Source organism: Sciurus vulgaris (assembly GCF_902686455.1).
Source record: "Sciurus vulgaris genome assembly, chromosome: X".
Lineage (NCBI taxonomy): Eukaryota > Metazoa > Chordata > Mammalia > Rodentia > Sciuridae > Sciurus > Sciurus vulgaris.
In genome coordinates this window covers 129923335-129950048 of record NC_136471.1, presented here as the reverse complement: position 1 = coordinate 129950048, position 26714 = coordinate 129923335, and the positions used below count along the sequence as shown (strand labels likewise).

Here is a 26714-nt window from a genome sequence, read left to right as displayed (position 1 = left end):
GGATTGTTGGCAACACTGTTACTGCTTTGGTTTTTATTTTTACTTTCAATATTTCACAACATGTTATCATTTACATCCTGTAGGGTGTTAGTATTTTGCCTAGTTTCATTAAAACATTATCTTAAAAGAACAAATAAGATATGCTTTTCAAAAAAAGAATAAAGAAAAAGAAATAAAAGAAATATTCAATAAAGAATAAAAATATGCTAAAAAATTTTCAAAAAACATTATCTATTAAAACTTTAAATGCAATCTTCACAGGATTTTGTGACAAGATGGGACATGGCCATGACTTTTTTTTTCCTTTTTTGCTTTTTTCCTTATCTCATGGACCTTCTTGAATATGTTGTCAAAATTTGAAAATGTTACTTTTTATTTTACAAAAATTCTTCTAATACCAAAGGAGGGTATTGAAAATATACTTTCCAGCAGATCATTTTGACACAAACATATTTGTCATTTCAAGATATAATGTTAAGCAACAAGCAAGCAAATAACTTCTTTTAAAAAGAAACATGTTTTAAAATTCTGGACCATTTTGAAAATGGATGTTTGTCAGTGTTTCCATTGTTATATATTCTGAAATACATATGTTATTGACAAAAATGATTGGTGCTACCTGTCAAAACTCTCATAGGTACACAATGGAAATAGCTGGAAGCAGAAACTTGTAACCTGTTGTGAAAGCTCCTAGATTTAAGCTTTCAGTGATTTCTAAATTCTTATATTAAAAAGATGAAAATTGACATTTTGTTTCCAGGACAACTAATTGTTCCTAGGGAAGATGAACTTTTACTTAGGATCAGTGGTTGAGAAACAAAAATGATGGCTGGTTGGTAGTCATGGTTTGAAAACCATGAGTTGGAAATTTCAACCAGTCAACATGTGGATCCACATATCCCTATGAAGTATTTTTTCAATCTGAAAGTCACAGATTCAAGTTTTGCAGTTAAGTTGGTGCCAGACCTGCAGATTGCTATGCCATAGTATATAAAGCTAAGATTCAAAATTAATTAACATTAATACAAATTGTTCTCTGTAATAAATACTGATAGGAATAGTTAGTTCTACATGAGCATGTTGGGTATTGTTAATAATAAAACACAGATACATTTATTCCATTCATTTAAATTTTTTCATTTCCACGTGTTTCATAATGCATATTACTATAGTAAGACAGATAAATAATTTAGAAGAATTTTGATCGAGGTGGCAAACTAGGGCTCCAAGCCCAAATGTGGCCTCTTGAGGCTTCATGTATGTATTGTCTGTGATAACTTTCATGCTGCAATAGCAGTGTTGAGTATGTGTGACAGAGACCATGTGGTTCCAAAAGCTCAAAAGTGTTTACTCTCTGTTCCTTTGTAGAAAGGGTTACTGACTTTTGGTGAAGATTAGTAGGACAGCAGTGGAAAAGAAGTGACCTCTTTCACATAGGCAGTGTTTTTCAGAAGGCCTCATATTCCTGGTTCTTATATGCAGCTGTATGTTACAAAACTCTAGAGAGTTTTTAAAAATACTGATGCCTGATCCCAACCCCAGGGATTCTGATGTAATTACTTTAGGGTAAGCTCCTGGATACTTTCAAATAGGAAGAGCAGTTTTTCTGTATAGGCAGGAGCTGTCCCTGAGTAGCATACCGACTCATTCTTGCCCACATGTTCTGGCAAAAAAAAACACAAAAAAACTTCAGAAGAGCTGACACCAGATTTATTGGAAATCAAACAGACTTGGGAATAACAGCCCATTGTCCATCAATTTCCTCAGGGCTGTGAAATGAAGGAATGAAATTGCCACTGTAAAGCACGTTGATTCCCCAGACTTAGATGGAATAGAACACTCAAGGGCTTCTATTGTCTATGGTTTTAGTGCTTTTCTTAGCAATCTGGTTCCTATTTTTATCAGTGAACAATGAAAATTTATTGGCTACAGTCCTGGTAGTTATCTTCCATTCAAATGTCAATGGAAGATGATCTGAAAGTTCTAGAAGTTTGGCACGGTCAATTTCTTTTCCCGCATAGCTTAGGAACTAAGGATTATTTCAGTAATAATCCTATTTCTGAAAACCTGGCACACAGTGTTATTTTGCAGCTCTGTGCATGGCTGTCATTGTAAACACTGTTTATAGAACCTTTATCAGCATTTGCCTCTGGAATTTATAAAGCACTTAGTATAATTTGCTGTGAAACCACTGGTGTTTTTTTAGCTTAATAGAGTCGACACATATGGAGTATTTGGAAGATAGCAGTTTACATCCCACAAAATGACTTTCAAATCTAAAGCACTTTTATCTTGGGCATTTAAAATGATTGATTAGTTAATTCACATAGTCAGGTACTGTTCTTCTCATTTTACAAATGAGGGAAATGAGGCAAAAAGAGGACAGGGGACTTCTTCAAGGCCATGCAGCAAGGTGGGGGCAATTGAGAACTGGCACTCAAGATTGCCAGCTCCCCAGGCTGAGCTTCCCATTTCGTTGTGTAATAGTTAAGCCTCTAAACACCCCTTGGCCTACATCCACCCAGAATGTGAAGCACCCCCAACAGATGCTTGTAGTAAGTAAAACACATGACAAACAAATTCCTGCTCCTTCCTTGAGGAAAACGTCTTCAAATTTTATTATTATATTTTGCTTGAAATGACAAAAATGCAAATAGATCCATTGAGAAACAGACATTTTGCTTTTTAAAATTAAGCTGAGATTCCAGGTAGGAGCATCATCCACAGAGCAGTTGTGAATGCATCTCACTGATGTTCTGCAGGGCTCAGTGAAAATCAGCAGTGTGCTTTCTTAGTGGCATGGTGTACCATGTGGTTATGTTGCCTCTTTAATTTAGATGGCTTTTTTAAGAAGTATTATAAAATTTGAATAGCCAAAGATAAGGAAAACAAATGTGCCCTACTTAATCAACTATACCTGGAAAGAATAACTAAAATTTAAAAACATCATTTTTAGGAGTCTGTTAAAAATTTTAATTCCAGACTAAGTACCAAGAGAACCTCTTCCTGTTTTAATCTTGCTTAATACTTTTGACAATGACCCCAAGGCAAAGGAAGACACTCAATTATCAAACAAGATTCACTTCTCTGTATATTTTCTAAGGCAGCAGAATATAATCTTTTCAATTGTGGAAAATATTCTACAGCCATGACTAAACTATACCTATTCATCAAAAATTCTAGCCAAAGGAGTATTGTTTTGATGCTTTAAATACATGGAGACTTTGCTTGAGATAATATGTGTGTCTGGCAATGTATTTCCTAGAAAAAGGAATTTTTGTAAAATGAGACTTTTGCCCACTTATTGGATGACTAGGTGCTTCTGTAGCAGGGTCATATCTAGATCAAGAAGTGAATTATATAATTTGTAAATTATAAAACTAGTGGGTAACGGTATATAGTTACATTAATTGTAATTTTATTATTACCTGATCCCTTTCCTCATGAGGATTACAATTAGTTGAAGGAGTTAGTCAATGAACATAACTGACTAAATATGTGTAGATATGGTTAAAGTCATAAATAAGCATCAGGAAGTCATGAGAAGCAGCATATCTACTAGGCTGACTTTGCACACTCCCATAAACTCAGTTGGTAAGGAAACATGGAGCCCAAATGGATTCAAGGCACCACATATCTACAATGGTTTCCTTTGCCCCTACAAGCTCTGCAGGGTGATGTAGAGGAGACTTCAGAGATAATATGTACATAGTGGGTTGTGTCATGGGTGGAAATACTTGGCTTAGGAAACTCCCAGTTTTGTAGGGTCCTGCTAGCAAGTCTGTCCATCCTCTCCTCCAGAGAGAGAGAGAGAGAGGGAGGGGGAGAGAGAGAGACAGAGAGAGAGAGAGAGAGTGAGAGGGAGAGGGAGAGGGAGAAGGAGGGAGGGAGAGAGAGAGGGAAGGAGAGAGAGATTTCCATATTAGCTTGGAATATAAGTAACTCTACTATGGGGTGGTGAGGGAGATTTTCCTATCCTTTAATGTCTCAGGATGGGTCAGGGAATGGAAAGGGAGGGACCTCTAACTCTTTTATCCTGGTCCAGAAACAAATTTGTGACACAGGATTATACTACTTCTAGCTCCCAAGCTGTTTGCTATTCAAACATCCTTATAAAAAGCCACCAGTGCCATTGGCTCAGAAGACATGCAGAAACACTGGAATTCCCGTACAACAAAAAAAGGTGATGTGAGTAGGGTAACTAAAGGATGCCAAAGGAATGAGGAGGTGGACTCAGAGTTGATACATGGAAAGATGGGGATCTGGCCCTAGGAATAACAGGAAGGGAGGTTTCAAGAATGGTCAAGATGAGGTAGACTGCATACTTGGTGTGTTCAAGTGATGCCAAGAATAGCAGCATCCCAGGAACTTCCTGGGAAAGCAAGAAGTTTACTATGTACAGAGGCCAGGTCACTCTTGTAGTTGTGGTTTGAGTTGGGAGTCCATCCTGAGTGATAGGAAACTATGCTTGTCTCTAAGAATGAGTTACATTTATTGTCAAAATATAGCTTTAAGCCATGTAGTGGATAAGTGAATCAGTATAGCTGGTCATAAACAGTATTTCATTTTTAAATAGTGAGATAGATTAGGACAGATAAAATCAGAGTGCCATACCTGCAATGGGGTGTCTTATGTGACTGTCATTTCATGAAACTTGTCATCATGTATCATTAACATTAGATTGCATGTTTTTCCTATTTCAACATTTCTCCCAAAGTCAAGGTGAATTGTATGTCATCAAAGATTTGATGAACAATATGGCATGAATGTTTTACATATGCATGGGCCAAGTAGATTGCTATGCAATATTTATTTCTGTCTGTGGCTCAGAGTTAATATTTTACCTCCAGATGCCTAGTTAATGGTAGCAAGGTTGGAGCAGCCTAGGTAAAAGTAGAATACGACCTAGAATTGGAAGCTCCCACTCTGCATGGAGTGATTCAGAGTATCCTTGAACTGTGGAAGTAAATACAGTCTTTATGTTGGCTTCCTATACCTAACAAGTGTGAGCAAGTCAATATACTTAGGTGTTGACAAGTATCCACTACTTGGATACCAGATACCCATGAACTGAGAGAAACCAGGGTCTAACAAGGCCTAGTTCTCTTCCCAGCACGTGCCCTTGTTGGGGTCTTAAGCCCCCTTGCTCTTCTCGACCAGCAACAAGGGAAGGGGACACTCCCCAACAAGGTCAGACCGGGATAGGTAAGGCCGACTGACCGCCTGCTCCCAGCCCTCCGTGCGGAGGACAATCAGACGCGTCAGGGAGACCCGTCACAGCAGGAACTCGTTTATTGAGGAAGTCACACAGCTTTTATGTAGGGTGGGGGCTAGGCGGGAACCAATCAGCTTAAAGGTCAGCAAGGCAGGGGGTGTTCACGCAGGCAAGAGTCCCATAGGACTATATGGCAAGCAGGAGCTGATCACGTTCACAGAACTATTGTTAACCAATCCCTGACGGTGGTTTAATTCATCATCATTAACTATTGAAACCGCCTTTGAGGCCTTGATCTTGCTCACTCGCCAGGGAGTAAGGAGTCAGCCTGAGTTAGTTAACGTGTCATTAGTCCCAACATGCCCTGACTGGTAGACTAGCAGGAGTAAAGTCTCAGCCTTTAGTGACATATGGTATTGAGGTTGTTTCCCAGGCCTTTAACAGAAAGAAACAGGTCCAAGTGTTCCAATCGGCAGAAGGCAGCCTAGTTGGCACGGGGCAGTCAGCCTCAGGAGGAAAAGACTGCTTTTTATTGGGACCATCTTTTGGTCATTTTGTTATATTAACCTCACTGTGAGAAAATTCCTGAGAGGAATCAACTTAAAGTCTCATGGCTTCAGAAGTTCAGCCTGATAACAATGCATAGTCCTTGGTTGGCCTAGTTGCTTTTGGACCTTTGGTAAGGCAGAACATCATGGTGATGTGAACATGTGACAGAGGAGCCTATTTATGTCATGATGGCTTGAAAACAGAGGGGGTGAGGGAGAGGGCCAGGGACAAAAAATAACTTTCTCTCCGACTAGGCCCCTCCTCCTAAAGTTTCTACCACCACCCAATAGCCCATTGAGTTATGAATCAATAAATTGATCAGTCTATTCATGAGGCCAGAGCCCTCATGACCCATTTATCTCCCAAAGGCTCTACCTCTGAATATTGCTGCATTGGGGACCAAGGCTTCAACACATGAGTTTGGGGTGATATTTAAGATCCAAACTGTAATAGCCACTTTTCAACTTACTTGCTCACTGCTTTCTCTTTTGTTGTAGCCTAATTGCCTCTGTGAAGGGGTTACTTTGGGGGAATATGCTCAGAGAGAGCCACCTGACTCTGCTTTGGGCATTTAAATTGGGGAACTGCATTTTGGGGACCAAGTGGAAGTCAGACCAAGACAAAGGCAGCTGAAATTTCAGTGTTGGATTGGGTTTGTGTAATCCCATTTATATAGGTAAAACTCCTTTTGGAGCAAGGCCCAGCTTCTGGGTAGGATCACTAATGTAGGAAAGAGGAGGGAAGCTGTGATGGAATCCTACAGTGGCTTATGCTATCTCACCTCCCTTAAGAATGAAAAGAACTGATGAGGTAACAAATGTTTATAGCAGTGTTGGCCAACCAATAGAAGGGAGACTCAAGAATCACTGTCATGATTTGGAAGTAAAGCTTGATACTTCTTTCCTTCTCTAAGTTCTCTTGTCACAACCCTATCTTCATTTCCTCAATGTCAATAGAAGAGGATATTTGTTTTCAGTATGGATGTCTGGGCTACAGCTCCATTGTCACTAATTTCATCTTTTCAGCCTGATAATGATGCATAGTTCAAGTTGTATAACCTTTTCCCAAGGAACTGAATTTAGTTCTAACATGTCATTTGCCAACATGTACTCCAAAAATTGTCCTTTATTAATTGTCAGCAGATTATGACTAAAATTAATCAAATCACTGAAGGCTGCTGAGAACCAGTAAATTAGCTTGTGATAATTTGTTCTTTACCTAATTGTGTTCAAACCATAACTTCTGTACTTATATGTGGGTGCTATAATATTTTAAAAGGCATTTCTTGAACTTGACAAGGTGACACATTTGCTTGTTTATTAATTGTTTTCAGGGATAACTTTTAGGAGTTTTAACATCATTTTAATGTATTATGAAGACAGTTCCTGCCAGTTAACTGAAAAGCAGTTTGAAAATAAACATTCTATGAAGAAAATTTTATAATTTTCTTGTTATTTTGGTTTATCTATAACAAATTCAGTATTTTATGTTCACAAATAATAAATTCCAAATTTATTTCACTGAGGTTTTACTGACATGAGACAGTATTCATAAATATATATAGATGCATCCAAGTGACCTTCTCTTTAGTTAATACATTTAGAATGTAATTGATATTAATAATTTATCTGCTTATTAAGAATGGGTGTGAATTTTGTGTATCTTACATATATACACACACATATATATGTACACACACGTATAAAATAGACTTTGAAAAGCACAAGTTGGTATTTTATAGTCTTTTAATGTTTGTATGTCAATAAATATTTTACTGATTCAATGAAATTCTGTGAGGACTGAAAACAATTTTGTTTGATGCTTTGTCAAAGCTGTAAACTCTTTAATGTAATCTCCTTTGGGTTTGTTTTTATTTCTATGATATTTTCCTCACCCAAAACACAAATTAAAATATGCCAGAAGAGGAAAGTATTTTAAATGAATCCAATCTGTTTTCCTTTTTCTATTGGTAAAAATTATTTGTTGCAAAATAATATGTGAGACAGTTTCATATGCTATTTATTTTTTTATATTGAACCCATGTGTAGTACATCTATTTGAATGAATACTGAGGACATAGTTTAATTTTTTTAAATGTTGGAAATTGAAACCTATCTAAATTGAGTAACTCAATTCTACCTATGGACATCTTAACATTGAAGGGAATACTGACAGAGAATATGTGGCATGCAAAGCCAATACAAATTTGCTCTCTAGTGTTTCACAAAAAATGTAATATAGCTGCACTATTTAAGTTATTTGGGTGCTAATTGAATTCATGGAAAGTACTCCTTAAAATTAAGAGATTGGTATTATTTCCCTGAAATTGTAGCTCTTAGAATCACTGCATTTGTAGAACACAGGATCTCTTTCACAACTTCTGAACTCTGTCTAGTAGCATAAAAGCAGGCAGACAGTATGTAAACAAATGGGTATGACTGTGTGCCAATAAAACTTTACTTACAAAAACAGGCTCCAGTTAGATCTGGCCTAGTAGTAATTTGCCAACCCTTTCAAAACTTTGATATTGAATTAATAGTCCACACACACTAGGAATATCAACATTCTCTGGGGTCTTCTTAGAAATGCAGAATCTGAGGCCCAGCTACTAAGATTCTGACCCTACTGAGTCAGAATCTATATTTCAACAAGATTTCCTGGAAGATTTTTCTAGTTCTTAAGGTTAGAGAAACACTGGTCTAAACTACTCCTCAAAGAGATGTGACAAGTAGTTCATGAGGAAGCTCTGTGAAAGAAGTATTTGAACTGCTGGACTTAATGCTAGTCTTAGCTAGAAAGGAGCTGATTCTCTGTGGTCTTCTAGATGCTAGCATTTGGAGATCTTTATCTGGGCCACCATTTACTTCCACTTTCTCTCCTAGGTCTTTTCAGAAGGTTTAATCCATTTCTTTAGATTCTTCTAATTTCTTGCCTTGGAAAACATTGGCTATGGACATTTATGCATGAGGGAATAGGTGGGTTGAGTTATTTCATTTGTAGATGTTTGTGTAAGTACTTTATTTCTTCTTTCTGTCCATGGCTTGTGCCACCCAATTCTGTACCTACCATTTCTGAGTAAAATATTTTGTCATTCTTCAGTCCAGATCAGGTGTACCTTCCATTGTATATTTTGCTGACTGTCACCTAAGCTTCCAAGCTTCTGTTCTGAAACTCAATGGTGAGCCACCCATGGGTACAACAGGGTTTCAAGGCTTCAGCATTGCAGGCATTAGGGCCAGGTAAATCATTGTTGTAGGAAACACACCTGTACTTTTGAAGATGATTAGCAGGATCCCTGGCCTTTCCTCATTTGATGCCAATAGTATATCCTGCCCACAGTTTTGATGTACAAAAACATTTTCATACAGGGCCAGATATACTCTGGTGGATAAAATTATCCTCAGGTGAGACTCACGTAGTCACAGTGGTATTGAGCAATCAATGCCTTCCTGGGTGATCTTAGGGCAGCTAGAGACCCAGGACTTCAGACTCCAGTCTTGAAGATTTTTCTGTTCCCCCAGTAAAGAATAATAATCTCATTTTCCATGTGAGTCATGAAATGAGAAATTTAGGACACACAGTGAAAACCACAGCATCTCTACCTTGCTGTTCCAGGCCCTGCCCTCTATCAGTCCTATTTCCTCCCAATACTCATGACCTTCCCTCAGTTTTCCACCCATCCTCAGTCCCATTCTGTCAGTATCAGTTCTTATTCAGTTTTCTTCTTTAGATTAATGTTAAATGATCTTAAGAGACTGAAGAGTTGACTATGTGCTATCTATCTGGCATTTTTAACTGAAACCATAATATTCTCTAAAAGAAGCATACTGCGGATTGGGAAACAAATGAACTTTTTTTGTGTGGTGCTGGGCACTGAACCCAGGACCTTGTGCTTGGGAGGCAAGCACTCTACCAACTGAGCTATATCCCCAGCCCCACGAATGGACTTTTATAGTTTTGGGATCTTCTTTAAAATTATAATTATGTTGTTGCTTAGTTTCATTATTTGATGCATGTTATACTTTTGAAAATAATTACCAAGCAACTTAATTTCTTTAGCTGATTCCTGAGACTGGTGCATCAAAAGTTAGAATTGATAATATGACTGCCCTCTGTAAAGAAGAGAACTGTCATTTGCTCTCTTGAGTTTTCTGTGAGTAATGATGGCCCTCAACTACCTTTCCAATCTTGTCAAACCTAATACATTTACTCTTATAAGAAAATCACTTTATTTTATGCAATAACTAAAATATTAAGTTTTCAAATATTGAAATTTGTTTTCCATTTGGTTATTTCCTGAATTTGTGGTATGCAAATCTGCAGTTTATTTAATTAACTGAAATAACCATTGCCAGAGGGAGTAAGTCTGGGTTGGTCAGAGCATTGAGTATGGAATCTACCTCCTGAGATGAAAGTATTGCGTAACAAATCTGACTTATAATTTCATTTGGATATTTCATGATCTTTCAAGGAGAAAAAAAAATGATTACATCTAGCCCAATGCTTTTGTTAGAACACACCGTACCTTAGTATCATTTATTGTTTATAAAACTGACCCAGTTCTCCATCTTTGCTTTGTCAATGTTCTTTGCACTGACTTTTGTGCCTTGCTTTGGCCAATGGAATGCAGGAAGAGAAATGATGTGCCTATTCTGAGCCAGCTCCTCAAGAGTTGCTCCACACTTCTCTTTTTCTTGGAATACTGCCCAGCCCCCATGAGATTAAGCCAGGGGTGCACTGCTGGAAATTGACAGACCACGTGGGATAGAGAAGAGCCATTCCATTGTAGGACACCCTAGACAACTAGCCCTAACCAACCCTGCATTTTACTACAGATGTACTAGTAAGACTAGCTGAAACTAGAAGAACTGCCTAGCTGAGCCCAGCCCAGTTGCCAACCTGAAGAGTTGTGGGTTCAGTAAAGAAAACTGTTTTAAGCCATTAAATTTTGGTATGGTTTGACATAGGGCAACAGCTCACTAAATAGTGAGAGCTGAAAAAGTATGCCTTTGGTGGGTGGAGTTATATGAGTTAAATAGTGTCATTCCCTATTTTGGCCCCAACCTTTCCAGAATGTTCACTGTTCTCCCCTCAGCATCTTTTTGCCAGACCACAGAATTCATGATTGAATATGGTAGCCATGAAACCTAGAATCATGTTGCTGTCTTCTGTTCTAGGCACAGCCATAGAGAAGCTGTGCAATCTTTAGGAGGGAACTCCATAGCATAAGTATTAATTTCCCAAGTTCAGGTATTAGAAGGAACTTGACAGATTATACTTATGTGAGGCTTTTGTTTAAAGACAAAGGATCTGATACTGCCAGAGAAAGCAATGTGGCAAGTTTCAGGAATCTGAGAGGCATTCCAGGTACTCAGGACCCTTTCTTCTGAGTACACAGAGATGGGCTGCCCTGAGATCTATGTGAACAATCTCAGCTTGGGGAGAGGTGAGAAAAGCTTGCCATGCAGAGCACATTGTTTGTCGTAATCAGTTCAGGGCCACAGAACCAATGAGGGCAGTTGTAAACCATCAGTAAAGAATCTAACCATGGGGATTGCCATGGAAGTTTATACCCCTAAAAAAACCCCCACACCTTAAATCCAACTTACCTTATCTTGGCCAAGAGTCAAAAACCAAACATGCAGCAGTATCCTTTGTGATAAAGATAGAGCTTTTTACAGTCTAGCTGTAAATCAATTACATCTGTAAAGTCCAGGTTTCCTTGATTGTAAAAGGGTATACATCATAAACCATTGTAATAGGATCACTATGAGGATTGTATGAGATGATCGTGCAGAATACTTACTACAAGTGCCTGGAAATTAGTAAATACTCAGATACCTGCTACTGTTATTAATAAAGAACATTCAGCTAGGAGTCAGGAACCAAATTTGAACCTTGTGACCTTGGATGTAGCACTTTAGGTACCTGAGCCTCAGTTTCCTTGGATGAGATAGGAAACTAGTGCTTAGGTTAGTCCCATTCTGTGATTATGGCATGGTGAACATTTTCAATTGAACTTGTGTCCCCAATCCCATCTTAGAGTGCTATTTTGTTATTCTTAGGTAATTCTGGTTAGCTTCTAGTAGCAAAAAAGCTAGAAAAAATGACTTTTATTTATTCCTAATTCCAAGAGGGTAGTGCATAAATATGTGGATAATCCATTGAACTAACTTAGGAAAGGAAATGAATTAAAGAAGGTTCTAGGTTCTAACTAACTTTAGAAAGCAGATGAATTGAAGAAGGTTCTAGGTTTAGAAATAGCTGTTGAGAAGTAGCTTTGAGAAACTTTTGGCACTGAAAATTTGGGCAAGATAGAGAGTAGTATTTTTAGAGTTACTTGGGTGGTAGGGCTCCATTGTGGTCCAGGAACCATAAGTGAATTGTCACTTATGGTCAGTGAATTGATGAAGATCTTAAGGTGAGATATAATTTTCTAACACCCAGAAAGCAGTGAATGAGAAGCTTGGTTTTCCATAGTGTCCTTCTTACCGGACATTTGATTTCACCTCTGAATAATATTGACAACCTCAGGTCACTCCCTGATATGTTCATTCCCAAGATTCTGCCTGATGTATGCTCTTCTGCTCCCTGTACTTACCCTTCCTCCCTGCTCTGTACCCAGAGTTGCTAGATGCTGAGTGGAAATATGGAACCCCCTACAGAAGTAGCTCTGTGACTAGGAACAGAACTAATGATTTACAGCAGGGATTGTCAAACATTTTTTGTCAAGGGCCAGACAGTAACCATTTAAGTCTTTATGAACCAGACAATTTGTGTCACAACTACTCAACTCTACCATTGTATAACACCAAAGGAGACTTAGGCAATATGAAAATAAATGAGCATGTTCGAATTCCAGTAAAACTTTATTTATAAAGCATGGGGTCAACTGGTTTTGTCCCTCAAGCTATAGTTCACTGACTCACAGGTTGGCAGAAATAAAATATATATTGTTAAGGATTGGGAAACAATGCTTTTTGGTTTATTTGTTAGAATAAACACAGGAAAATCTTGTACATTTTACAAGTGAAAATGACATAATAGTATAAATATATTAATATTAATCCCCTCAGAATAGCATCATAGAAATACATTTAAGAAAATAACTATATTGGTCCAATGAATAACTTCTCCAGGTACTAATGACAATACCTGTTCTCAGTCAGACTCTCAAAATGGAAATATTGTGAACTTAAATGAAAGTTCATATCTGAATTAGATCCCCCAACACAGAGAATGAAAGGCAGTTTTGAATTTTGGACACCTGTAGAAGCATCCTCACAGGCACGACTACTTGAAGCCAAAGCAAAAAGGAAAACCCATCATCTTACTTAGTTATCCTTTTCAAGATATATTAATATATTTCTTAAAGACACAAGTGAGCTCAAGGTAATGATACCACTGAGCAAATGTAATGTTTCAACATTAACAAGAAAAGAAAAAGTTCCTGAATGGGTGACATTTTGATATTTGAAAGAACTCTATTACTGGGGAAAAAGTTAAACCATTTTATGCCACAGTTTGGTTTTTCAAGCAGCCAAGGTATGGAAACCATAGCCTCATTAAATCTAAGGAAATAGTGAATTGATTAAGTGTACTCAATATAATGGTCCCCAATACGTAGATGAAATGTGAACACTTACTACAATATATGATTAAGTGCATAGTATTTTCAAGGTCACTTTAATATTTATGTCCAAATTAATTTTCTTTTAGGAAACAAGTAGATAAATTGTAATTTACTTATTTTCACCAACTTGAATTGGAACTACTATTAAAATTTAGGATCTTGGGTTCATAGGTTAATTGAGTATCCTGAAAGTAATCTTTTCTGGCATTTTTAAAAAACAGAATGTTAAAATTGCTTAGCAACATACTCTAACATTTAAAAGTAAAAATAATAGCCCCTCTTTACTATTTATATATTCTTCTTGAAGATTTCACTCTTAAAATACTATGTCATGAAGCAAGGTGCCCTTGTAGTCTGAAAGCAACATATGGACAGAGTAAATACAATCCCGATTAAGCTCCCTATTTTATATGGAATGGCAATATAGCCAGACATTTTAAGTATCTGCAACTTGTCAACTCCTAATTTGTGTTTTCCCATAGGACTAAGACACTACAGTGTATTTTTCCTAACTACAGATGTTTGCCATTTTTAACCATAATAAATGTACCAAAAGTTTTTAAAGCATTATATTTTTCTAGCTCATTTAAAGATAAACATCTGTTTGCTTTAAAATTGGAATAAAGTCTATGAATCACAGGAAAAGTGACACATTTTATGGGCCATATGCACGAACTCCAGAAATGGGCTAATTTTCAAAAATTATTATGGACAGACAATTATATGCTTGAAATTTTACAAGCATGTATGATTCATTACCTAAGGCACATTGAACATTTTTGCATTTAAAATGTTTTTGTGAGAAGGCAGCCACTAGGGCATGTTTCTGTTTTGGACTCATAGTTACAGAGGTACGGCCAAGTGGAAAGGTGAGTGAAATTAGCCCAAGCTTATAAAGCAGGAATTATGATCGTCAGAAAAGTTAGCTTTAGGCATACCAGTACTGATAAAATAAATTTTCATTCCTTCAAGTTAACCAGGAAAAGAGATGTGGTCAGGATGCTGGGTAACTGGGGTTATAGCCCCATCTGTGAAAATTACAATCTAGGTTACAAATGAGTACAGTTGGACTACGTCATTCCTGCAAAACTTGGCCTTATCTTTTAATACCCTGTGGGATCTGTGATGTGTAATTGGGTAAACTTGTAAATATAAATTTGTCAGTGAATACTAAGAATGATGATTCTCCCTTTGTATAGCTCAATAAGTCAACAAATGAAAGTTTGTTGGGGGGTAAAATTTAATTAAGATTGAGAAATCTTTCTGATAATTCACATAAATTATATAGAAGGTTTATATTTACAGGGTTGGAAGAAACAAATTTGGATATGTAAATTTTTGTCATGGTGATTATCCCCAAATTTAAGCATCTGGGAAAGGAAAACATAGTGATGTCCACTTTCAAGGACATATGTGATCTGGTATAGAAGGTGAACAAGTTTCCCCAGATTATTAAATAATGAGGAGACTTTTCTGATGTGCAAGGTAAAACTAAACTACATGGCTTTGCATTATCATTTCCCATTAAAAGATCCTTCTTATACATGGTATAATCATATATTCTTTTTTATTGATGCATTATAATTATACATAATAGTATTTATTGTTACATATTCATAGATGAACACAAGATATTTTGTCAATTTTCATTCAGTTTCTCTCCTTTCTCTTCCCTTCTCCCTCCCCGTAGTTCCTTTCTCTTCACTACTATTTTCTCTTCACTTCTATTTTCATGAGATCCCTTCCATTTTTTTTTTCTGTTTTTCTCTCTGGGTTCCACATCTGAAAGAAAATACTCAACCCTTGACTTTCTGATTTTGGCTTATTTCACTTAATATGATGCTCCCCAGTTTCATCAATTTTCCCACAAATTACATAATTTTGTTCTTTTTCATGATTAAATAATTCTCCATAGTGTTTGCCACATTTTCTTTATCCTTTCATCAGTTGATGAGTACCTAGACTGTTCCATTATTTGGCTAGTGTGAATTGTGTTACTATCAACATTAGTATGCATTTGTTGCTACAGTATGCTGACTTTTATTCTTTAGGATATATACCAAGGAGTGGTACATCTTGGCTATATGTTGGCTGTATTCCTAGTCCTTTGAGGAACCTCCATATTAATTTTCACAGTAGTTATGCTAATTTATGATCTAATCTAAAGTATAAAAATGGTGTTGTAAAAGCATTCCTTTTCCCCCACTTATCACTTAGCATTCATTGTTATTTGTATTCTTAATGACTGTCATTCTAACTGGAGTGACATAAAAATCTCAGTATAGTTTTTTGTCGTTGTTGTTCTGGTACTTGGAATTGAACCCAGGGACACTATACCACTAAACTATATCCCCAGTCCTATTGTCCTAATTATCTTTATTTTTAATTTTGAGAAAGGGTCTTACAAAGTTTTTGAGGGATTTGCTAAGTTGCCAAAGCAGGCCTCGAACTTGCAATCCTCCTGATCCTCCTGCCATAGCCACCTGAGTTGCTGGGACTATAAACATGTACTACCATGTTCAATTCTGTGTATTTTTGGTTTGCATTCCCCTGATTGCTAAAGATGTTGAAAATTTTTTCATACATTTGTTGGCCATTCATATTTCTTTTTCCTTTGACAATTATCTGTTTAGCTCATTTGTCCATGTATTGATTGAGTTATGTGTGTGTGTATGTGTATATAAGTTTAGTAAAGTCTTTTTTATATTCTGGATATTAATCCTCAGTCAGAAGAGTAGCTGGCGAAGGTTTTTTCCCATTCTGTAGGTTCTTTCTTCGTATTTCTAATCATTCCTTTGCTGTGCAGAAGTCTTTTAATTTCATTCCATCCCATTTATTATTCCTGGCATTATTTTATGAGCTTTAGGGTTCCTAGTGAGAAAGTCATTGCCTGTGCCTACATGCTGGAATGTTGACCCTACATTTTCTTCTAGGAGTTGCATGGTATCTGTTCTAATTCCTAGGTTTTGGATCCATCTTGAGTTGATTTTTGTGAGGGGTGAAAGGTAAGACTCTAGTTTCATTCTTCTACATATGGATAACTAGTTGTTCCAGCACCATTTGTTAAAGAGCCCGTCTTTTCTCTAACATCTGTTTTGATACCTTTGACAAGGAGCAGATGCCTGTATCTATGATAGTTTGTCTCTGTATCTTCCATTCTGTACCATTACTCTTTGTGTCTATTTTTATGCCAGTACCCTGCATTTTTTCACTGTAGCTATGTAATATAATTTGAAGTTAGGAATTGTGATGCCTCTATTGCCTTTTTGGTTTAGAATTGATCAGGGGATAGCGGAAAGGACCTTCCCTTCTCATACCCTGCAAATATAAGAATGTTATTATGGGATCATTACCATTAGCCATATCTTCACTTTGGGTCATGTTTTCTTATTTCAAGAGAAAATATCTGTTTTAAAATGGTTTAAATATATGAGGTAACTTGTGTCAAAGTAGTTATTTCATTTGCATGCAAATATAATTGCCTCCATCCCTCTGTTTCCTGCTGTCTTTCTCAGATTTGTGTTAGGATCAGGCAGTGTATCCAGTGCTGAGAAACATCTCCCCATCAGCAGTCTGCCTCAGTGGCAATGCAGTGCTCCCTAACATGGGCAATAACAAGTCAAGGACAAGGCCAAAACTGGAATGCTAAGCAAACTCATTCTAATTGTGTACTTTTTATGAAGGCATACATTCTTAGGAATAAGACAAGTTTCTGTATCCTTTAAGTTATTAAACCTCTCTCTGCTGCTCTGTATAAATAGGTGTGGCATTTGCAGAACTCTGTTCATTGGTAAACAAACCAACTTCTACACAGGTAGGTAGCTAGAAGAGGTGTTTTGGTCCTTTTGGTTATTAACTGAGAGTTCTAATTCTTTCAACTCAATTCAATAAACATTTATTGTGCACCTGTTAAGTGCCAGCTGTACTATGAGGATAGATGAGACATAGCACCTGCTCCGAAGGAGCTCACTACAAGAAGAAAGAGACATGATGAGGTCTCTAGTACATCTCATATAATTATTTACTTTCTTGCTAAAATGCATCTTTTAATAAATGCCTGGTGGTGTTCTGAGTGTTTGACATATGTCATTCTCAATAGTGCTATCAGGGTTAGTATCCTATTATACAGTAGATAAAATTGAGGTTAAGTAATTATTTGAAGGTCACAAAATTCCATGCCTGTTTCACTTAAAAATAACTGCAGGAGTTCTTTTTCTGTTCATTTTCTTGGGGGCAGGCACAGCATTTATATTTATAGCTCTGTTTTAGTATTGCATTTATTCTTTGACTTTTAAAAAAAATGTATTTTTGGTTTTATCTCACATTTCTTTTAATACTATATGTTGCCTCTTCCCCAACACAAGTAATGTATTAGAAGACTCTTTCCCCTTGGACTCCAGCTTATTCCCATATTCTGGGGTCATTTCACTCCCCACCAAGATGTTTTGACCATCAAATCTAATTTCTAAACTTCAGGACATTCAAACCTCAATTTCTATAAGAAGCAATAGTATATTGCTGTCTGCTCCAGCACACAGTGTCTTTTCTTTTTCTCAGCCTCTCTATTGCATTAGCACTGAGACCTAGTTTACATCATCACCAGTTCCATTTAGGACTTTCTCCAAACAGTGGTATGGATCTCTCTCACAAAGAGGAGCTTGGCTATCCTCTTAAGAGTAATGAATTTCCACTGTAGACAACTTCTACGATATGATTTTCTTTCCTTAGTCTCTTTACTTATAAAACTAATTTGCATAAAGGCTTTGGCCATGTTTTTTCAAAGAAACCAGTGGACTTTCTTTAATGTGCATTCTTGGTGATAAAATCTTTACCAGTTTTGGTTCTAAATACAAAACCTTGATTTTCTTGTGAGTGAACTAGTTTTATGAAATGAATTCCATCATCCCAAAGATTATTTTTCTTTTTTATCATAAAGTAGAAAAACATGGCAGAGATCAAGATGGGGTCCCACAGAGTCAGAGTTAAAAGATTGACACAAAAAGCACTCAGTTTCTTTGCATCTTTGTTTAGCTCTTTCTGTGCTGGTCAGGGTGTGCACAATCCATTTCTTGGTCCAATGTCAAAAGGACAATTTATTAGAGCTCTGTACATTCTTTGTATGCAGCACTTGGTATTTGTGGATACCTGAATGTCAGACTAGCAATGGTCTTGCCAAAGCTCAGTCTGGTAGCCATGGACTTGAAGGCTTTATATCTCTTTGGGGCCCTCCTCAAATATTAATGAGGCTTAGGGTTCAAAACGCTGAATGCTCTCTTTACTGTCTTAGATAACTCTTCCCACAGAGAGAAAATATTTGCTGAGTATGGCCATGCAGATACATCTTTTCTTAAATTGGGGCCTAGCACATTGGGGCCTGGCACATGCTTGATTCTTGTATAGAAACATATCAGTCAGCATCACAGATACTGTGCAGGGAATTGTAATATTTGGCACAGCCTGATTCATCTTGGAAGAAAGGCCAAAGGATCTTTCCCTATAATATCTCTGATGGACTTTTGAGAACTATGTTTTGGATCTAGAAGAACAAACTAATCCCATGCTGAGCCTGAAAGGGCACACAGCTGGTAGAGGAAGAATGTTCAACTTCAAAGCCAGGCTTTTCTCTTGTGCTGCTGGGATAGGAAAAGGTGATCCAAAAAGGCGAGCTGTGTGTGATGGCTCAGAGCTTTTGATGGGGGAATAGCAGGGAAGTGAACCCAGAGGATAAATAATTCGGGTAGAGTAGCAGGTCTGGAATGTGGGACAATGGAAGGCGCCAGGCCTTGAGCACTGAGCAATGCTGCCTGTTTGTGTGTTAAGGAAAAGGCAAGGGGGTAACTTAGAGAAAGTAGAGTTTTAAGAGGTCAGAATGTACAGAACAAACTGAAGGGTTGAAAATCTGGAGACACTTTGACCAACAAGGAAGCAATTAGAGCAATTCAACACAAATTACCAAAAATTATCATTAAATTAATGCAGTAGAAATCCTTGTCTCATGATTAATACAGAAATTAAAGGTGATCTTTTTGTAGGCAAGTATTCATTAAGAGATTTTTCTGCTCCATTTATTTATTAGCTCAATATCTTTTTAATTGCAAAAGTAAAACAAAAATTACCATTACTGCCATTGTTCAGGAATTTTGGGTAATGTAGAGTTATTAATTGTGAATCCAGAGAAAAAGCACATGTACCTAACTTGGAAAAATACAGTTAGGATTTATAAGTAATGCATGTACTCCAGAAGTGATCTATGTAATATTTAAAGTGTCTAGTTTATGAAATTTTGGGGGGATATGAATTTGAGGTAATTAAGTACACTCTGATGGACCATCTAGAGTATATAAGGTAAGGAAATGGTCAAGGGCTATTTTTTTCCTTGATAAGTGCTCTGATAACCAAATCTGCCTTTGAATTTAATGACTGTGTAGGGGCTTTGCAACAGTGGTTTATGCTCTCCACTCAGATTAGGTGGTGAGGTCAACTGCCTTACAGAATGAAAGTTGAAGAAGATAATTGGTTTAAATATTTCTTTGTATGGTTATACTGCTTTACTGTTAATAACTGATGGATGTCAGATCCTACTATCTTCACAATGAAAAATACTTTACAAAGAATATTATTTCTTTCTGCATATGTTTTGAGTTAACTTATGAATATAAAAAGGAGCATGCACTTGTCTCAGTCCATTCAGGTTGCTATGACAATATATATTAATTTATAAACAACAGAATACAGTTTTGGAGACTGGAAAACCAAAGATCAAGACACCAGCAGATTCAGTGTCTGATGAGGGCTTACTCTCTTTAAAAGATGGCACTCTCTTACTGTGCTTTCTCATTGGTAAAACAGAAACTGTTGTGGTTTCCTATGATGAAAGGACCAGAAACTTCTTTCAACCTCTTTTATAAGGGTACTGATTCCATTCATGAGAGCACATCGCAAGTGAATTACTTCATAAATGCTCCTCCCTCAATACCACACAATGGGGGTTAGGTTTCAACATGAATTCTGCAGGGACATATTGAGAGTATAGCAGTATATACAGTGGTGCCAAGTCAGATACATACCCTGGTCAGCATAGAGTCCTAAATAAAAGGCAGATGAAAAACAGATTGAAAGGAGAGTTATCACATCATCTATATTTGCCTATGACTTATAAACTAAAGAAATTCCAACTACATTATTCATTCAACCATCTATTCACTTGACAAATATTTACTAGACATCCATTGTGGCCAATGGTTCAGCACCTGGTATGTGCCAATCAGTATGTTTGATGTAATTCAAATAAAAAATGGATAAAACAGTCTCTTGTCTGGAAAAAGTGATACACTATTGGGGGATACAGGTAGGACTTTTTAAAAATGTAAATTGATAAGGGTTAAGACTGATTACAAAATATTTTAGAAATTTAGGAATGTTTGCATAATTTTACCCAAGTTAAGCCATGCCATTAGAAGGGAAGACACAATGTGGAATTTATCATAACTGGAGGACATTTGGCCAGGCAATTGGTGAACTAAATTTTATAATAATCATTAGGTAGCATCATTATTGCCTTTTTTTAAAATAAGGAAACAGAAACATCTAGTGATGAAGCAACTTGCATGACACCAAATGCCTAGACAGGGACAGAGTCAGGATTTCAGACTCAGTCTACTTCACTCTAGAGCCTCAATTGCCTGTGTTCCATTTTGGATATGAAAGGGTAAGTAGGAGTTTACCAGTTAGTGGAGGAAAGGAAATTTCAGCTCGATAGCACAGAATGTGGAAAGGTCCTTAAATGTCAAAAAGTTGTTGAGTTGAGGCCAAAGCATTTGGGGTAAAGAGCAGCAGGAAGGAACAATTTGGATAGCAAGGAGAATGTCAGCACAAATTAGGGGCTTGGTAGGAGAGGAGAGGGAAGGGTATAGAAAACAATAAACATCCATTTGGAGCCAGACCATTTCCGTTTATCCAAATTTTAGAGAGGTTGCTTCTGAGAATTTTCTTTAAAAAAAAAAAAAAAAAAAGCATAGTTTCAACTTACACAAAAGATTATTTTATAGAACTCCAAATAATGGTTTTCTCATATTATGACAATATGCATGTAATCATTTATAGATTCCGCATCTGTTTCTGTGGTCTTCATGTTTTATGTTCTTTGCTTTTTATACCTATAAGCCCACAGGTGACATTTTCACTAGTCCTGATTTACCTGTGTTAAACTTGAGTCCATATGTAGATCCACAATTTAAAAATTCATTAATTTCTGGCACATTTTATTCTCATAGCATTCCTGGGAACACATGAAATAATAGATCAGGCATAGCTTGACTAACATCTTCCTGATGTATCTTATCATTGGAACCTGTTTAATAAGATTACTTAACAGTTGTTGACAGCTATTAAGTCACTCAATGGCAAGTGGGATTTTCTCTATAATCCATTTTAAAAGTGAATTCTAACTTCCCTTAGAATTTTTCTCCTTTATAGATTGCAGGGGTGTTCCACAACTGAGCTATTTTCTCCAGCATCCCTCCTTTTTTTTCATACTGGAAATTGAAGCCAGGAGTGTGCTTTACCACCGAGCTACATCCCCAGTTCTTTTTTTTTTTAATGTAAGAACTCACTAAATCACCACAGTTTCTTTATCCATTCATCAACTGAAGGACATCTAGGTTGGTTCCACAATCTGGCTATGGTGAATTGAGCAGCTATGAACATTGATGTGGCTGTATCTCTGTAGTATGCTGATTTTAAGTTCTTTGGGTATAGGCCAAGGAGTGGGATAGCTGGGTCAAATGGTGTTTCCATTCCAAGCTTTCTGAGGAATCTCCACACTGCTTTCCAGAGTGACTGCACTAATTTGCAGCCCCACCAGCAATGTATGAGTGTACATTTTTCCCCACATCCTCTCCAACACCTATTGTTGCTTGTGTTCTTGATAATCGCCATTCTAATTGGGGTGAGATGAAATCTTAGGGTAGTTTTGATTTGCATTTCTCTTATTACTAGAGATGTTGAACATTTTTTCATATGTCTGTTGATTGTTTGTAGATCTTCTTCTGTGAAGTGTCTGTTCATTTCCTTAGTATGAGTGGCAAAGATTTTCTCCCACTCTGTAGGCTCTCTCTTCACATTACTGATAGTTTCCTTTGCTGAAAGCTTTTTTTTTTTTTTTTTTTTAGTTTGAATGTATCCCAGTTATTGATTCTTGCTTTTATTTCTTGTGCTATGGGAGTCCTGTTAAGGAAGTCTGATCCTAAGCCGACATGTTAAAGATTTGGACCTAGTTTTTCTTCTATAAGATGCAGGGTATCTGGTCTGATTCCAAGGTCCTTGATCCATTTGGAGTAGAGTTTTGTGCAGGGTGAGAGATAGGAGTTTAGTTTCATTCTGCTGCATATGGATTTCCAGTTTTCCCAGCACCATTTGTTGAAGATGCTATCTTTTCTTCATTGCATGTTTTTGGCACCTTTTTCTAGTATGAGATAACTGTATTTATTAGGGTTTGTGTCTGCATATATATATACAATGGAACATTACTCAGCCATAAAGAATAATAAAATTATGGCATTTGCAGGCAAATGGATGAAATTGGAGAATATCATGCTAAGTGAGATAAGCCAATCTCAAAAAACCAAAGGACGAATGATCTCGCTGATAAGTGGATGATGATACATAATGGGGGAGTGGGAGGGAGGCAAGAATGGAGGAAGGAGGGACTGTATAGAGGGAAAAGAAGGGTGGGGGGAAGGGAAAAAATAACAGAATGAATCAATACCATTACCCTATATAAATGTATTGTTACACAAATTGTATGCCTCTACTTCATGTACAAACAGAGAAACAAGTACCCCATTTGTTTACAATAAAAATAAATTTAAAAAAGAAGTAAATGTTGAAAATGTATAATATATTAATTTTCCATTGACTTATCTATCAAAATTACAATAAACCCTTAGCTATTACCATTAGAGTGAAGGAATTCATAATTATATCATGTGAAGCAGACAAAGTAGGAAATAAAGAGAATTGTATGTCAAAGTTGTGGCTGATAAAATATTATTGCAGACCAATTTATAGACATGTAATTAACAAGAGATCTTTTTAGTGTAAAATAAAGCAAAATAAGTTTTTACAGGCTACTGAAGTCTTCTTTACTTGAGATATATAATTGTGAAATTCTATTTCATAAAGCCATTCATGTTTCCTCCATCCGTTATATTCTGTTTGACTGAATAAGATTAAATGTTGTTACAAAAGAGGAGTTAAACTGTAATTCTAAAAGAGGAATATTTCTCTTTTCATGACACCTCTTCCACATTCTGTGGTGCATTTACTTAGCTTATAAAATTCTTTAATAAAACTTCTTGTTTTGAATTAAAAAAATACAAGAACTCACTAAATTGCTAAGGGTCTGGCTAAGTTGCTAAGGCTGGCCTGGAACTTGTGATTGTCCTGCCTCAGCCTCCCAAATTGCTAGGATTACAGGCATGCACCACCTTGCTTGACTGACAGATTACAGTTTTATGGTTCTTCCTATCCTATATCAGGCTTGCCATTAGCAGTGCTCAAGGTCTGGTTCTTTGCTTGCCAAGTATCACTTAGGTTAATTACCAAGTGTTGATTGTATTATAAAAGTCATTAGCCATCATTCCATAAATGTCATTTTTTCAGTGAGAGTGAATATAACATTTCAATACTCAACATTTTTCAGACACTGACTCCTAATTATTTGCATGTAATTTTAGCTATGAGGAAAAAAGTCTACAGACTATTGTCAAAGACAAAAAAATTGATTTACATGAGAGGAGAGAGAGAGAGAGGGAAAAACCAGTGTGAGAACAGTGAATGTTTAACATTTTGGGAATAAATTGTTTATTGTTTGGGAAATAGGACAAAATGGACATTTTTTTCATTTAGTAGGCTAACTAGGGTTATCAAAGAAAACCACCTGCATTCCGAAGGATCTCTGGAAAACCTGGATATTTTAACTGAGCAGCACACATGACAAGTTATCTCTGTGCTAAGTGGACCAATGTCCTCTACCTTAGTAAGGTGAGGCCTACACAATTTTTCTTGTAATTGCTCATATTTTATAATTTCTTTAAATATGTATTTGTATGTGATTTGTGGGCCTTACTCTTCAACTATTTTCTGCATCTGAAAGTTCTGATTTTTACATCAACATTGGCATTAAATGGCTCCAGACCTTCCTGGTCAGTTATTTGCTCCCATCATACACATGTACATCTATGTGATGTCCACATGAATGACCTATTTCAATGAAGCACTTCTTTAGTCCTTGCCTTTTCCCTCACTGAACTCAAGGTAAATGATATTCCAATCATGTCAAGTGAGCTGATTGGCATTTTCTGCTGTCACCATACTGGCTGATGACTGGGACTCTCTTTACTTACTCATTATCTCAAGAAAATTGCAAATTTCACTCTATTTATAAACTTCAGGTCTCCAGGTCTCAGCTAATTTAGTGTTTTGGGGGTTTTTGTTTGTTTGCTTATTTGATTTTAAGTTAATTTTTTAAAATCTGTAAAATTACTAGATTTCAAGCTATAGTATTTCAAGTTTTTCAGCTTTTGAGTCTGTGGCTAAGACTATTCTTTATGAAGATTTGCCTCCCAAAGCACTCTCTTTCATCTCCAAGGCATGAAATAATATCTCAGAATTGCATCATTTTATGAAATGAATCTAAAACATTGATCAGAAAGTAATGATGTTTTGGAGGGAAGCATAATGAAATATTGCCCTATTCTAAGCCATTTGCCTTTTTTCTTTATGGCTGTCTTAAAGGTTTTATTAGAACCCTAACTGTGATTGCTGTCTAATTCATGGGGATTTTTATATTGGTACTGGTGATTGAGTCCAGGGGTGCTTAACTACTGAGTCACATCCCCAGCCCTTTTTTGTCTTATTTTTATTTTGAGAAAATCTTACTAAATTGCTTGACCCTGCTAAACTGCTGAGGCCAGCCTTGATCTTGTGATCTGACTACCTCAACCTCCCAAGTCACTGGGATTAGTGGCATGTTCCACCACACCTGGCTTATGGGGATTTTTGTAAATTGATTATTGACACTAAAGGAAAGGTCAAATTTGTTTTCCCAATCTATTGCTGTTGTTGCTGTTGTTTTTGTCATTAACATACACCATTTACTGAGTGTTTGTTATTTTTCAGGCACTCTGCTGTTTTATGAGACAGGCATTAGTGTCCCCACTTACAGTTAAGGAAACTGAGGCACAGAGCAGTTCAGTGGCATGAGGTCACACAGCTGGTAAGTGACAGATCCAAGATTTGAACTCTGTCTGATTCTGAACCTTGAGCTCTTAATACTCAACTACATTTGATATTTGTTGATTGATTTTATTATGACTTCTCCACATAATTCTGTATTATTTCATATCTCCCAACAAGTGAATGAGAAATTTTTGATTAAAGAAACTTTTTAAAAGTGTCTCATTTGAGATATTTCAATGGCCCTTGAAATTAAAATTCAACGAGTCTATGATCTCTATAATTAATCATAACTGGAAGCTGATATAGAATTCCTTTCTTCTCTCATTCTGTAGTTGGGGGAAAAGCTGAATGGGAAGCAAGTAATTCGTTACCAAAGTACTGATTTTGCCTCTGGATTTGGGCAAATGTTCTGTATCTTTTAGAATTGATAATGAATAGAATAGATATTCACATTTGTGAACCTGAGCTAATCTTTCACTATGCTCTAACTTCATTTCTAAGGCAAGAAGGTTGAATGATGCACACTCATTCAATGAACACTTAGTTTTTGGTAGAACCTCCCTGGAACTAGATACAATACAAGATACTCTAAAAGCAATAAGCTAGCCTTTTACTTCCAAGGTTCCATAATAGAAAACAGAGAGACATAGATGAAAATATGCAGGTATATTTCTATAAGCAATCGCTGGTACTTCTTGAGTGTTGAGTCCTTTAATCTCTTATTTGGTGACTAAGAAAGTGCTATTTTAATCCCCATTAAGATTTTCAGGCATAGAGAAGATAAATCATTTCTTGAGAGTCATAACTATTAGTGAAAGTACAGGAAATTCAAATTTAGGCAGTAATTTAGGAAGTATGACCCAGAATGGGTACCCTCAATGGAGTCAATTAGTGGGTTTGGTTGACTCCAGCTAAGATTCCCTATGGACAAGAGGAAATTGGAGTATGGTTATGAATGATGAGTATACACATGCCATATACACCCTGGGAGTGGGAACTGGGAAAATCACTCCAAGCTGAGGAAGTAACTTGGAAAAATAACAGAGGCAGGAGGGCAAAAAAAACACAATAATGTGG

The 26714-nt window shown here is 36.6% G+C and overlaps 1 protein-coding gene across 7 annotated transcripts in view; it reads left to right on the top strand.

Moving 5' to 3' along the window:
* The window catches only part of FRMPD4 (FERM and PDZ domain containing 4), a 912953-nt gene that overhangs the window by 504570 nt on the left and 381669 nt on the right, over positions 1 to 26714 (top strand). For 3 of the 7 annotated variants that reach the window (XM_079123116.1, XM_079123118.1, XM_079123117.1), the window contains exon 2: positions 25578 to 25674. The exons of the other annotated variants lie outside the window; for them this stretch is intronic. In XM_079123116.1, coding sequence (XP_078979242.1) covers positions 25658 to 25674 — 17 coding nt within the window. In that variant the 5' untranslated portion in view covers positions 25578 to 25657. The remainder of the gene's footprint in view (positions 1 to 25577; positions 25675 to 26714) is intronic. 7 annotated transcript variants of the gene reach the window in all.